The sequence below is a fragment of the Colobus angolensis genome, unplaced genomic scaffold (assembly GCF_000951035.1).
Source record: "Colobus angolensis palliatus isolate OR3802 unplaced genomic scaffold, Cang.pa_1.0 Scaffold447, whole genome shotgun sequence".
NCBI classification, from domain to species: domain Eukaryota; kingdom Metazoa; phylum Chordata; class Mammalia; order Primates; family Cercopithecidae; genus Colobus; species Colobus angolensis.
The window spans coordinates 1,249,884-1,264,110 of NW_012117899.1; the positions used below are offsets into that span (position 1 = coordinate 1,249,884).

General features: G+C 42.2%; 1 protein-coding gene across 4 annotated transcripts in view; it reads left to right on the forward strand.

The window, feature by feature from the left end:
- Positions 1-14,227, forward strand: part of DCAF8 (DDB1 and CUL4 associated factor 8) — a 48,637-nt gene that overhangs the window by 9,862 nt on the left and 24,548 nt on the right. For all 4 annotated transcript variants that reach the window (XM_011957646.1, XM_011957645.1, XM_011957647.1 and 1 more), the window contains 2 exons: positions 9,796-9,870; positions 13,502-14,175. In XM_011957646.1, the coding sequence (XP_011813036.1) occupies positions 9,822-9,870; positions 13,502-14,175 (723 nt within the window). In that variant the 5' untranslated portion in view covers positions 9,796-9,821. The remainder of the gene's footprint in view (positions 1-9,795; positions 9,871-13,501; positions 14,176-14,227) is intronic.

Here is a 14,227-nt window from a genome sequence, read left to right on the forward strand (position 1 = left end):
TTTTTTTTTTGAGACAGAGTCTTGCTCTGTCGCCCAGGCTGGAGTGCAGTGGTGTGATCTCAGCTCATTGCAAGCTCCGCCTCCCAGGTTCATGCCATTTTTCTGCCTCAGCCTCCCAAGTAGCTGGGACTACAGGCACCCGCCACAGCACCTGGCTAATTTTTTGTATTTTTAATAGAGATGGGATTTCACCATATTAGCCAGGATGGTCTTGATTTCCTGACCTCGTGATCCGCCCGCCTCAGCCTCCCAAAGTGCTGGGATTACAGGCATGAGCCACAGCGCCCGGCCACCTTGAAACCTTTTTACTCTTGACTTCCAGAGATTTAATTTTTATCATTCGTTCTTCTCAATTTTTCTCTCTGCTCTCCTTTCTCTTCTCTAAGAGTAGGTATTCCTGAAGATTCTTCCCTTGAACTTCCTCTCCCAGAGCCTTCTTAGGTGCCTAATTGTTTGAGGTATGATTTATAAGGTGTTTGCTTTTGAAGTTTCTCTGTACAGATAACTCACAAGTCTGTATCTCTGGCCCTGCTTTATTTAAGTTCCAAACTTAAATTTGTTTGTCACTACTTTCCTAACATGTCAGCTTGGATTTTAAATATATTCAGAATAATCTCTTATCCCACCTACCAGCATCTCATTTGTGTCACTTGATATCCTCTGGGCACCAGACTAAGAACTTGTCTTTTTTGATCAGCTTTGTAACTGCTTATTGAGCTAAACCTTACCTCCCTTTACAACCATTCTCATGTTGATCCCTTTTTAATTCCCTTTGCAGTCCACTCAAGACAGCCCCTCATTACTTCTTATCTTGGCAACTATAATAGCTTTTAAACTTGTTTCTCTTTCGTTTTCCTTCGTTTTAGTCCATCTTATTATCTTTGACAAAATAATTTCCCTGATGCCTGACACCACCCCCCCAACAACAAAGCTTTTATTATACCTCTTAACTTACCAACTATACCTTACCAGCTAGCCAAACTAGACTACCCGTATATGTTTCTTGACCATGTCAGATTTTTAACCTCCATGTCTTTTCTCGCTCTGGTCCTGTGGAATGTCTTTCTCAACTGTACCCATTGAAATCCTGCCTGTCTTTTAAGGCCCCTCTTAAAACCTAATTTTCCATAGAAGCATTTCCTTTCTCCCCGAAACTAAATATAATCTTTTCCTCTGTTCAACCACAACAGCATTCTATTTATCTTTTTTAAAAAAGATACTGACACTTAAATCTCTTATATCATGATTATATACTCATTTTCCCTAATTGATTAATTGGCTACAAAAGGGATTGTGACTGCCTTGTTTATATTTGTAGCTTCTGTATTGCCTGGTACTAATGCTGTTGTGTAACAGCATGGTTGCTTACAGATAGGCCACTGGGTGGTGCCAGAGGCTTGTAATTTGGATAAAAATGAGTAGCCTAGACTCCCAGCTAGAGTGTACGTGCTAGAGCCTCTCTGCAGTTGGGTTGTTTGTACTGTCAAATCTTCAGCACAGTAAGAATAGAGATTAATTTTCCTGTTCCAGAAACATTCAGTTTCTTTCTGCTCATCTGTCCAGCCTACCAGAGGAGACAGTCGTATGTTCAACCCCTCCAAGTACTTATTAGAAAATAGCCCAGAACTAAAGTCCTGCCTATAATAAACATGCTTTATATAATGAGTTTCAGCCTCTTTGGGGTCATCCTTTGAGTTTCAGTGCCTGAGGTTCTCTGATTGATAAACACTATCCGGCCAGGTGCGGTGGCTCATGCCTGTAATCTCAGCTTTTTGGGAGGCCAAGGAAGGTGGATCACTTGAGTCCAGGAATTCGAGACCAGCCTGGGCAACATGTCCCCCACCGCCATCTCTACAAAAAAATACAAAAAATTTAGCTGAGCATGGCGGTGTGCACCTGTAGTCCCACCTACTGAAGGGGCTGAGGTGGGAGCATCACTTGAGCCTGGGAGGTCGAGGCTTCAGTGAGCTGAGATCCCGTTACTGCATTCCAGTCTGGACAACAGTGAGACCCTGTCTTAAAAAAAAAAAAAAAATCTGCAAAACCACTATTCTAAGTCAGGAAAGTAGGCTTGGAGAAGTAAGTGTTTCTTGTGAAGGAGAAATATTAAGAAAAGTAAAATGAAGTTAAAATGAGCCATTTCATCTTGGAAACAAAAATTGGAGGTGGAGAAAGTAGAACTAGTTGATACCAGATGGACTGTGGGACCTAGAAAAGCAAATTTGTACTTTGGATGGAGATCAACCCTGAACAGCTGTTCATTTATGAGTGGTAAGGGACATCTGTCCTCCTGAGAGAAACTTGGGACTCTGTGGCTCTCTGTCTTAATAATAATTGAAGTATTTTCTCATCACCTTCTAGTTTCAGAGGAAATTCTAAAACCTTGTCTCATTTAAATATGGATGTTTATGTAGGAGGGTTGGGTACTTGAGTAGCAGAATGAGACAGGCACTGGTTTGAGAGAATGCTGGGATTATATAAACCATGAGATTTGACAGACTGAGTTCAGGTCTTAGTAAAGGGATCAAGGACAATAATAATATTTAGATGTTGGTGTTTGATAGGGCTCAAGGTAAGGTAGTTGTCAGACCAGTGTTCATAGACCCTAGACACCAAAGGATTTAAAATGAACTTCAGAGAAATTAAAAAAAATAAAGAGCATAAACATACAAATTAATAGTACAACCACAAGAACAACTTTGAGCTACTTAAATTTCTGCTCTTCTTAGTTATCACCAAGACAATAGGGTTGTAGACTTTTTATGTATTTAGGATTCATCTTGCCATTAATGTGGTCGCTGAGAAATCACATAGGCAGTCTTGGTTGCAGCAAAAATCGTTTCAGCACTTTCATTTTCAAGTGAGAAGTCTGGACATTATGCTCTCATTTGCTGTGACATATTGACCATTTTAGTCAACTTCTATTAATCACAGCCTTGAGAATTTAGTGTTTTTAATGGTATTATGTCATTTAACAATTTGCATTATTTTTCCCCCATCACTCTTCTCTCATCCTCTCTCTCTCTTTTTTTTTTGAGACAGAGTCTCGCTCTCTCGCCCAGGCTGGAGTGCAGTGCCCGGACCTCAGCTCACTGCAAGCTCTGCCTCCCGGGTTTACGCCATTCTCCTGCCTCAGCCTCCCGAGTAGCTGGGACTACAGGCGCCCGCCACCTCGCCCGGCTAGTTTTTTGTATTTTTTAGTAGAGACGGGGTTTCACTGTGTTAGCCAGGATGGCCTCGATCTCCTGACCTCGTGATCCGCCCGTCTCGGCCTCCCAAAGTGCTGGGATTACAGGCTTGAGCCACCGCGCCCGGCCCTCTCTCTTTTTTTTGAGACAGAGTTTCTCTCTTGTTGCCCAGGCTGGAGTGCAGTGGCTCGATCTCGGCTCATCGCAACCTCCACCTTCCGGGTTCAAGCAATTCTCCTGCCTCAGCCTCCCGAGTAGCTGGGATTACAGGCATGCGCTACCACGCTCGGCTAATTTTTTTGTACTTTTAGTAGAGATGGGGTTTCTCCGTGTTGGTCAGGCTGGTCTCGAACTCCTGACCTCAGGTGATCCGCCCCCCTTGGCCTCCCAAAATTCTGAGATTACAGGCGTGAGCCACCGCGCCAGCCTGCATTCTCTCTTTTTAGGCCACATTTATTAAAGTATAATTTATATACAGTAAAATTTATCCTTTTTTAAGTTGGCCTATTCTTTTAATTCTGACAAAGGCATAGTTATGTAACACCAACATGATTGGGGCATAGAACATTTCCATCATTCCAAAAAATTTTCTCATGCCCTTTTGCAGTCAGTTTCATTCCCCTACCCGCAAGCCCTAGCAGTCCCTGATCTCTCTATTCCTATAGTTTTATCTTTTCCAGAAGGTACTATAAGTGGAATCATATATTGTATAGCTGTTTGAGTCTGAATTATTGCACTTACCATAACATACTTGTGATCTATCCATGTTGTTGCTTGTATCAGTAAGTAGTTCATTCCTTTTTATTGCTCAGTAGTATCCCATTGTGTGGACCTACCACAATTTGTCCATCCATGACCCAGCTGAAGAACATTTGTTTCCACTTTTTTGATGAATTTAAGTAAAACTATTAGAACATTCACCTACAGGATATTTTTAATTTTGTGGACATACATTTTCATTCTTATTTGTTTTATTTATTTATTTTTAAAGATGGAGTATTGCTGTGTTACCCAGGCTGGTCTTCAATTCCTGAACTCAAGCTGTCCTCCTGCCTCAGCCTCCCAAATTGCTGGTTTAACAGATCTGAACCTCTTTTTTCCTATATAAATTTCTGAAGCTGAATTGGGATTCCTGAGTTGTATGATAAGTGTGTATTTAACTTCATAAGAAACTGCCAAATTGCTTTTTTCAAAATGACTATACTCTTTTGCATATCTAGTAACTGTATAAGAGTTGTGCTAGTTCTTGTTAGTACATAATAAAGTAAATTTTTGTTATTTAAACAATTTTTGACCATTCTAAGGTGTTTAGTGGATTCTCATTATGGTTTTAATTTATATTTTCTTAATTTTTTTTTTTTTTTTTTTTGAGACGGAGTCTCACTGTGTCGCCCAGGCTGGAGTGCAGTGGCTGGATCTCAGCTCACTGCAAGCTCCGCCTCCCGGGTTTACGCCATTTTCCTGCCTCAGCCTCCCGAGTAGCTGGGACTACAGATGCCCGCCACCTTGCCCGGCTAATTTTTTTTATTTTTTAGTAGAGACAGGGTTTCACCGGGTTAGCCAGGATGGATTTTCTTAATTATTAATAATGTTGAGGATATTTTCGAGGGATTATTATTTACAGTACTTTCTTTTGTTTGTTTTTGAGATGGAGTCTCTCTCTGTTGCCCAGGCTGGAGTGCAATGGTGCGATCTTGGCTCACTTGCAATCTCTGCCTCCCAGGTTCAAGCAATTCTCCTGCCTCAGCCTCCCGAGTAGCTGGGACTACAAGCATGTGCCACCACTCCAGCTAATTTTGTATTTTAATAGAAATGGGGTTTTACCATGTTGGTCAGGCTAGCCTTGAACTCTTGACCTCAGGTGATCCGCCCGCCTTGGCCTCCCAAAGTGCTGGGATTACAGGCCTGAGCCATTGCGCCCAGTGAGATTTTAATTTTGATAAATCCAAATGATTAATTTTTTTTGTATATGCTTTTTGTGTCCTATCCTAAGAAATTGTTGCCTAACCCAAGGTCACAGAGATTATTTTCTTTGTTTTCTTTTGGAAGTTGTATTGTTTTAAGTTATATTTAGATCTGTGATTCATTTTGAGTTAGCTTTTGTATATTGAACAGTGTATGGATTGAGGTTTTCTTTTTCTTTTGGCAGTTGAATGTTCAGTTATTCTGGTACAAGTTGAGCATCCCAGATTAAAAAATCTGAAATCTCAAATGCTTGAAATCTGAAACTTTTTTTTTATATACTTTAAATTCTAGGGTACATGTACACAACGTGCAGGTTTGTTACATATGTATACATGTGCCATGTTGGTGTGCTGCACCCATTAACTCATCATTTACATTAGGTGTATCTCCTAATGCAATCCCTCCCCACTCCCCCCTCCCCACACTAGGCCCTGGTGTGTGATGTTCCCGTTCCTGTGTCCAAGTGATCTCACTGTTCAATTCCCACCTGTGAGTGAGAACATGCGGTGTTTGGTTTTCTGTTCTTGCAATAGTTTGCTGAGAATGATGGTTTCCAGCTGCATCCATGTCCCTACAAAGGACACGAACTCATCCTTTTTTATTGGCTGCATAGTATTCCATGGTGTATATGTGCCACACTTTTTGATTGCCAACTTGATGCTCAAAGGAAATACTCGTTGAAGCATTTTGGATTTTGAATTTTCTAATTTGGGATGCTCAACTGGTATACTGCAGATATTCAAAAATTTGAAACACTTCTGGCCCCAAGCATTTTGGATAAGAGGATACTCCAGACACGGGATACGTAGTCTCTTTCTTATACAGATCTTTCATCATATTAGGGGAAAAGAGCAGCCCCAGTAGTTTTAAACAAGAGACACTTGGTATCTGTTTTACAAAGTACTCTTATCCAGCGTATTAAAGTCTTTCTGCCTGGTTTTTAGTTAATATTTTGTCATGTAATTGGTTAAAAATTTAAGGCTTTATTCTTATTAAGACAAGAAAAATCTAGGTCACTGGAATTTCTTAGTGAAATTAAAATGGCATCTGGGCCTTTTTTCCTCACCCTCCAATGGGTTACTCTTTAACCTTCAGTTTGGCAGGGGTTATGGTTATTTTTAGAATATGAGCAGTGGAGCTAATCTAATTAAACTCCTCCAACTACCTGGGACAGTGAGCTCATCAGCTTTTCCAGCCTCAGTGAGATTAGCTTTGGACTAGATTTTACGTGAAAGTTGATCAAAGTAAAAATAATGGATTTGTTGGAAATATAGTGAAAAGTGAAGAAGATAGTTTGGATTTGGGTCAAATATGTCCTCTGCAGACCTCAGTTTATAAAGCTAAAACTGTATTCTTTGGTGATGGAAAATATTTTTTATTTTTTAATGTTTTGGAGACTGCGTCTTGCTGTGTTGTCCAGGCTGGAGAGACGTCGTGTAATCACAGCTCACTGCAGCCTCAACTTATGTGGCTCATGTGATCCTTCCACCTCAGCCCCGCCCCGAGTAGCTGAGACTACAGGCATATGCCTGACTGATTTTTTTCTTTTTTGTAGCAACGGGGGTCTTCTTATGTTGCCCAGGCTGGTCACCAATTCCTGCCTTGACCTCCCAATGTGCTAGGATTACAGACATGAGCTGCCGTGCCTGGCTGGAAAAGATTTTTCAGTGGCCCCTATACCTGACACCTAGGGCACAGCATCTCTGCTTCCTTGATTAATTGATTGAGACAGGGGTCTCACAGTTCTGCCCAGGCTGGTCTTGAATTCCTGAGCTCAAGCAGTCCTTCCTCAGCCTTCTGAGTAGCTGTGATTACAGGTGCATGCCACACCTTTGAACATCAGGTTCATGCTCAAAGTTTTCACTAATAGAGGTTCATAATCAAAGTTTGGAGACCATTGCTCTAGAGTAACCTTCTGCAGAAATTTTGACATTTAATTCTACTTACCTTTATCATCTGTGCACATGTATTTTCTAGAGCAATTATGAGTCAAAAGTTCAGGCAGTCTGGACTCCTGTGGGAGTTGATACTTGGTTTTAAGAGAGGTTCTCTGGAGCTGCTTTTTAATTCTCTGGGGGTGGATAATGGTGGGGTGAAACGTATGGTAAAGAGTTTTGATTATGGAGGTGGGAAAACAGCAAATCTGTTCTTCGTGTTACACAGGTCTGCGTATTACCTTTGTTTTTTTTTGTTTTGTTTTGTTTTTTTTTTTTTTTGAGGCGGAGTCTCGCTCTGTCGCCCGGACTGGAGTGCAGTGGCTGGATCTCAGCTCACTGCAAGCTCCGCCTCCCGGGTTTAGGCCATTCTCCTGTCTCAGCCTCCGGAGTAGCTGGGACTACAGGCGCCCACCACCTCGCCCGGCTAGTTTTTGTATTTTTAGTAGAGACGGGGTTTCACCGTGTTAGCCAGGATGGTCTCGATCTCCTGACCTCGTGATCCGCCCGTCTCGGCCTCCCAAAGTTCTGGGATTACAGGCTTGAGCCACCGCGCCCGGCCTACCTTTGTTTTTAATGGGTTTTTTTGTTTGTTTATTTTGTTTTTTTTTGAGATGGAGTTTTGCTCTTGTTGCCCAGGCTGGAGTGCAATGGCGCAATCTCGGCTCACTGCAACCTCCGCCTCCCAGGTTCAAGCGATTCTCTTGCCTCACCCTCCCTAGTAGCCGGGATTACAGGCATGTGCCACCACGCCTGGCTAATTTTGTATTTTTGATAGAGATGGAGTTTATCCATGTTGGTCAGGCTCGTCTGGAACTCCTGACCTCAGGTGATCCGCCCTCCTCGGCCTCCCAAAGTGCTGGGATTAATCTTAACAAAGTAGTGCATTTTCCCCACTTGGTAGGAATTAATATACTTTTAAACTCTAGATGGAGAAGATAGGCTCCTATGCTAAAGAATATAAACAGGACTATTGAGAGGGAAAAACAAATGCTGTGTGAGGAATGCTATACAAAACTGTCTGCCTCAAAAACAAAATGCATTGCAAACAGCTCCTCACTATTTTTCTTTATGTTGCTTCACATATCTGTTTTTTGTTGGCATTGTCTTTCATCATCACCCTTCCAGGTGTCCTTTCCTGAAATTCAGTCGGCTTCAGCCCCACTCTTGCAGTATTTCTGTTCCCACCTTGACCTATTATGAACAATCTTTGGGCCGCTGTCTCTTGACAGAGGATACTTTTCATGAAGCAGCTTAGATTTCTGTAGAGGGTAGCAGGGAAAAGGATAAGGATGAGGCTGCTTCTGGAATAATTGTTGTGGGAATGAAAGGACTGTTGAAAGATTAGAGGCCAATGTGCCTGGGTACAAGGACTGGGGTCATAATTATACTTTGTCTTTTACCAGTGCCTTTTGTCCAAGTCATTGAAAGGGCTTAACAAAATTCTGATCTGAATAATATTATTCTTTGCTCTTTGGAATTTACTGGAGGTGGCAGTGAGGCTCTGAAAAAAATATGAATGTTTTATAGTGGCATAAAAGGAAATGAGTTAGATACCCTGATTCCTTGTTAAGAAAGACGAGTGTGGTGAAAGCTGGTGCTGTTAGGTGAAACAACGTTTGCCATTATTATATGAAATGGGATGAGATGGTTTAATGGAAATGTTGCCCTTTTCTTCCTCACCTTTGTCTTTGTGCTTAGAGACTCTGACTGTTAGTCCTAAGAGAAACAAAACAACTTAAGGTTCTTTCCTAGGGATAGGGTGCTCCTGATTTCTAGTTTCAGATCTATAATCCTTAGTATCTGTGCCTTTAATAAGTTTGAAGTTAGTTGGGCCGGGCGTGGTGGCTCACACCTGTAATCCCAGAACTTTGGGAGGCCGAGGCGGGCAGATCACAAGGTCAGGAGATCGAGACCATCCTGCCTAACACAGTGAAACCCCATCTCTACTAAAAATACAAAAAATTAGCCAGGCGTGGTGACGGGTGCCTGTACTCCCAGCTACTCGGGAGGCTGAGGCAGGAGAATGGTGTGAACCTGGGAGGCGGAGCTTGCAGTGAACCGAGATCGTACCACTGCACTCCAGCCTGGGTGACAGAGTGAGACTCTGTCTCAGAAAAAAAAAAAAAGAAATAATAAGTTTGAAGTTAGTCATCTGAGTGAATAGAGAAAGCGCAATCTCTTCCCCCAAGAGCTTGATTTCTTCTATCTATTGATTTGTGTGTAAAATGATATTCAGAATCTGACTCACCTCTTTATGTTGTGAAAACAAGTGTTGTACAGAGTTTGAGGATACATATGTCACTTATTTACGTGGGGAGATTCTTGCTTAGGGGGCAGTGCTGAAGTTAGCTTTATGTATTGAGTTGAGACTCTTGGCTTACAGTACCTGTCATTTGATATGCGCCTGCTGTTCCAGATTTTTAGTTCCCACTTTATCATCTGAAAAATCACTGCCAGTTACTCAGTGAGTGAAGTAAAGAGATGGCACTTGACCTCCCTAAAAATATGTCATTATATGGAATTTAAACATAGGGAAGAAAAAATTTCTGGTGTGCTTTTCACAAGCTGAGAAGCCCTGTTAAGCATGCATACACAAATCATTTTTATAAAAATGATAAAACTTGTACATTGTTAAACTTGTCCCTATTGTCTTCTTTCCCAGGTGGTTTCTTAATTGTTTTGGTTTCTTCCTCTCCCAAACCTAGGCTGGGTACAGCAAACATCATTCAAGATGTCCAGCAAAGGGAGCAACACAGATGGCAGAACAGACTTAGCTAATGGTAAGGGGCCAAAATGAAGGTGAAGCCATTTTTACTATCAACTGAGGTTCTCCTCCTCCCTGCAACATAGAGTGGAGGCCTGGATTTTAGTGGAGGGAGGGAAACTTTCCTGTATTGTTCTGAGTATATGAAACTACACAGGAAACACCTTGGACTATATTGTGCTTTTGCTTCTTCTCATTTTGTCTGATCATTTTCAAAAGATCAATAATAGAGCTCTACTTCTAAGAGGTCAAGTGGTTTGGAGTTGTATAAAGCTGTAAGGATGGGGATAACCTAGGAAATGCTGTTAATAAAGGAAAAAAATAAAATCCCATGGCTGGTAGGAACAAGGGAATTTTAGGGAAGATGCACTTCCCCAGTACATTGAGAGGCCCCTTTCCACAGTAAGTAGTAGTTTGATAGAGAAATTACATGGCTGGGCATGGTGACTCATGCCTATAATCTTAGCACTTTGGGAGGCTGAGGCAGGCAGATTGCTTGAGCCCAGGAGTTTGAGACCAACCTGGGCAACATAGCGAGACCCCATCTTTTTTTAAAAAAAGGTGATTTCCTAAGGGATGAAGTTACAACCCAACTACGAGTGGGACATCTTTCCCCTCCTTATTTCCTTCCCTTTCTTCCCCTTCCTTCTTTCCATTTCTTTCCTTCCTTCCTTCCTTCCTTTCCCTCCTTCTTTTCAGGACCAGTGCTGCCAAGTGTCAAATCACTGGCTTTAGGGCAGATTTGAAGGCAGAATATAAAAATTCTAATACAGTATAACTACCACCTGGGTTATTTAACCAGTGCTTCACCTCTGAGCCAACTTTTAAATAGAAGCCGCCTTTAAATGGATATAGTTGGGCAGTACAGAGTCCAGCATTCCTTAGCACCTTGAAGGTCAGGATAACAGGCTAAATTTTAGTTGATGTGATTGGAGGAAGGATAGGTGAGATTTTCAACATGCTTTTACATTGCTCCATATGTTCTTATCACTGCCATTCATTCATCTTTTGTAAAGGAAAGTGCTTCATATTTTTCACTGGGTTTAGTTGAAAGGCACAGGGTTCTAGAGGAGTTAAAGTATACTGTTGATTTGGAGCTTGACCATTAGCTAGGTCAGGGATTGGCAAGCTATAAATTGCAGGCCAAATCCAGCCTGCCACTTGTTTTTGTAAAGTTTTATTGGAATACAGTCATGCCTGTTCATTTATGTAGTGTCTATGCGTTGCTTTTGTTCTACATACTGGAGTTGAGTAGTTGTGGTGGAGCTCCATATGGTCTGCAAAGATCAAAAGTTTTTACTGTCTGGCCCTTTACAGAAAAAATTTGCAAACCCCTACTCTAGATCTTGGTGATTTACTGTTGGGGCCTTCTTGATGAGCTTGTGATACCTTCTGGCCCTTATGTTAATGTAGTAAGGCCTCCAAAGTTGTCTATATTTGTTACTCATAATTTTAACAATAAACACTAGATGTTTTGGTGTTTTATTTTTTCTTTTCTTTATTTTTTTCTTTTCTACAGACCTGTTAGGTGTGTTTCAGTTCCTGCTCACCACTCCCAAGCTCAAGCCCAGTTGCATTTCAAGAAACTGTAACTGCTAAACTTTCGTAGCATATATAACAGGCTCAGCACATGTGGTTCTTGGGTTCAAATTTCTGTACTTCGTAACTTTTTCTTCCAGCCCCTAGCCCAGTTGTTTTATACTGTGCTCTTAGTTGAGGCTTTTTTTTTTTTTTCAGAGTTTTGTTCTTGTTACCCAAGCTGGAGTACAATGGTGCAATCTCAGCTCACTGCAACCTCCGCCTCCCAGGTTCAAGCGATTCTTCTGCCTCAGCCTCCCAAGTAGCTGGGATTACAGGCACATGCCACCACGCCTGGCTAATTTTTTGTATTTTTAGTAGAAATGGGGGTTTCACCATGTTAGCCAGGCTGGTGTCAAACTCCTGACCTCAGGTGATCCACCCGCCTTGGCCTCCCAAAGCATTGGGATTACAGGCGTGAGCCACTGCGCCCAGCCTGCAAAAACTGTTTATGTCTCCTGGCCTTCTGTTACTGCTTGAATCAAAGCACTTGTATTGTTGATCTTTTTTCAGTATTGGGTTTTGCCTAAGAGTACATTGAAAAGGATTTCCATTGCTTCAGAGATCTTCACAAATTACTGCTCTAATCCACATGACTAGGCAGTAAGGTACTCCACCTTTGAATCCTTAAATATCAGTGTGGTATTGGAGTTGAATAGCTCATACTGGATGGTCTGCCTTTTCTGACAGCTTTTACTTCTGGCAGGATAAAATTTATAGCCATCTGAGGAAAGGAGGCCCATGAGCAGCATTTAAAATCTTTTTTCCTCCCCTTTTTTTCTTCACACCTTGACTTAGGTTGGAAGTTGTAGTTGTATTGGCTCTAAAACATTCCTCAAGTGCTCATTGGAATTGACTTGGCTGGTGTGAGATAAGAGAATGCAATATGTAGTTATAGGAGATAAGATCGATGAAAGTGACCTTGTTATTTAACTACCAGCATAGCAGACCTAGAATATACTGAACTTTCTTTTTAGGCACCAATATAGTTGCCCAGCTTTTTCTCAATTTTATATATGCTTCCTAATAAAAATTTGTCTCAATAGAGAGACTAAAAATATGTGACTAAAAATTGTATTAAAAAATTCAAGCTAATGGAAGTAAGTCAAAAATATATTTACTAGCAAAAGGTGAGCAAGAACCCACTCAAATGATCACGATTCCCACTTACCCCTTCAGCTTCCTTTCTTAGTGAATTTTAGAGACTTAGGGGAAGAAACTTAGGATTTAGGTGACAGGAGGTGTACTGGTACTTTCTTTTTTTTTTTTTTGAGACAGAGTCTCGCTTTGTCACCCAGGCTGGAGTGCAGTGGCGCGACCTTGGCTCACTGCAAGTTCTGCCTGTCGGGTTCATGCCATTCTCCTGCCTCAGCCTCCCAAGTAGCTGGGACTACAGACACCTGGCTAATTTTTTGTATTTTTTGTAGAGACGAGGTTTCACCCTGTTAGCCAGGATGGTCTCGATCTCCTGATCTTGTGATCCATGCGCCTTGGCCTCCCAGAGTGCTGGGATGGATTATAGCCATGAGCCGCTGCACCTGGCCCAGTACTTGCTTAAAGCAGAAAATGGTGTGACTCCACATCCATAGGTCAGAGTGATTTTTAATAACTAGTTTCCATCTTTCACTAAGAAGATGGCTATGCTAGCTCTTGGCTGGAGTTGGCTCTTCTTTTTATATTCTGTTTAATTATTTGCTATAACTTAATAAGTGCCCATGCAATATAACATTGCCTATGGTAGATGTATCAGGCACACTGTTATACAATATGCCAATGTTTTGCCTCTTGAGAACTTAATGTAATCTTAGATTGTCCTGAGATTCTTTGCTTTTGTTGAGGTACTTTATATGTGTGGATTTCATCTTAATCTTTTCAGTTTCTTGTCCTTTACAAGATTTCCCCTCAGAGAGTACTCTCTGTAATCATTTGTAATGAAAACACTTTGACCAAAGTTCCATTTTTGGTCTTTTGATGTGATGATTTCTTAGACTAAGGTGGGAAGTCCTTCTCATCACTATCCTGTTTTCTTATTTTTCCCTCTCATCTACCCATTCCTCACTAACATGCAGGAAGCTTGTCTAGCAGTCCAGAGGAGATGTCTGGAGCTGAAGAGGGGAGGGAGACATCCTCAGGCATTGAAGTGGAGGCCTCAGACCTGAGTTTGAGTTTGACTGGGGATGATGGTGGCCCCAACCGCACCAGCACAGAAAGTCGAGGCACAGACACAGAGAGCTCAGGTGAAGATAAGGACTCTGACAGCATGGAGGACACTGGTCATTACTCTATTAATGATGAAAATCGAGTCCATGACCGCTCAGAGGAAGAGGAAGAGGAGGAAGAAGAGGAGGAAGAAGAGCAGCCTCGGCGCCGTGTACAGCGCAAGCGGGCTAACCGTGACCAGGACTCATCAGATGATGAGCGGGCCCTAGAGGACTGGGTGTCCTCGGAAACATCAGCTCTACCCCGACCTCGCTGGCAAGCCCTCCCTGCCCTTCGGGAGCGGGAGCTGGGTTCAAGTGCCCGCTTTGTCTATGAGGCCTGTGGGGCAAGAGTCTTTGTGCAGCGTTTCCGCCTGCAGCATGGGCTTGAGGGCCACACTGGTTGTGTCAATACCCTGCACTTTAACCAGCGCGGCACCTGGCTGGCCAGTGGCAGCGATGACCTGAAGGTGGTGGTGTGGGATTGGGTGCGGCGGCAGCCAGTACTGGACTTTGAGAGTGGCCACAAAAGTAATGTGTTCCAGGTGAGGCAAGGGAGCATAATAGCAACCGAGAGAATCAGGCATGAGTTAGAGA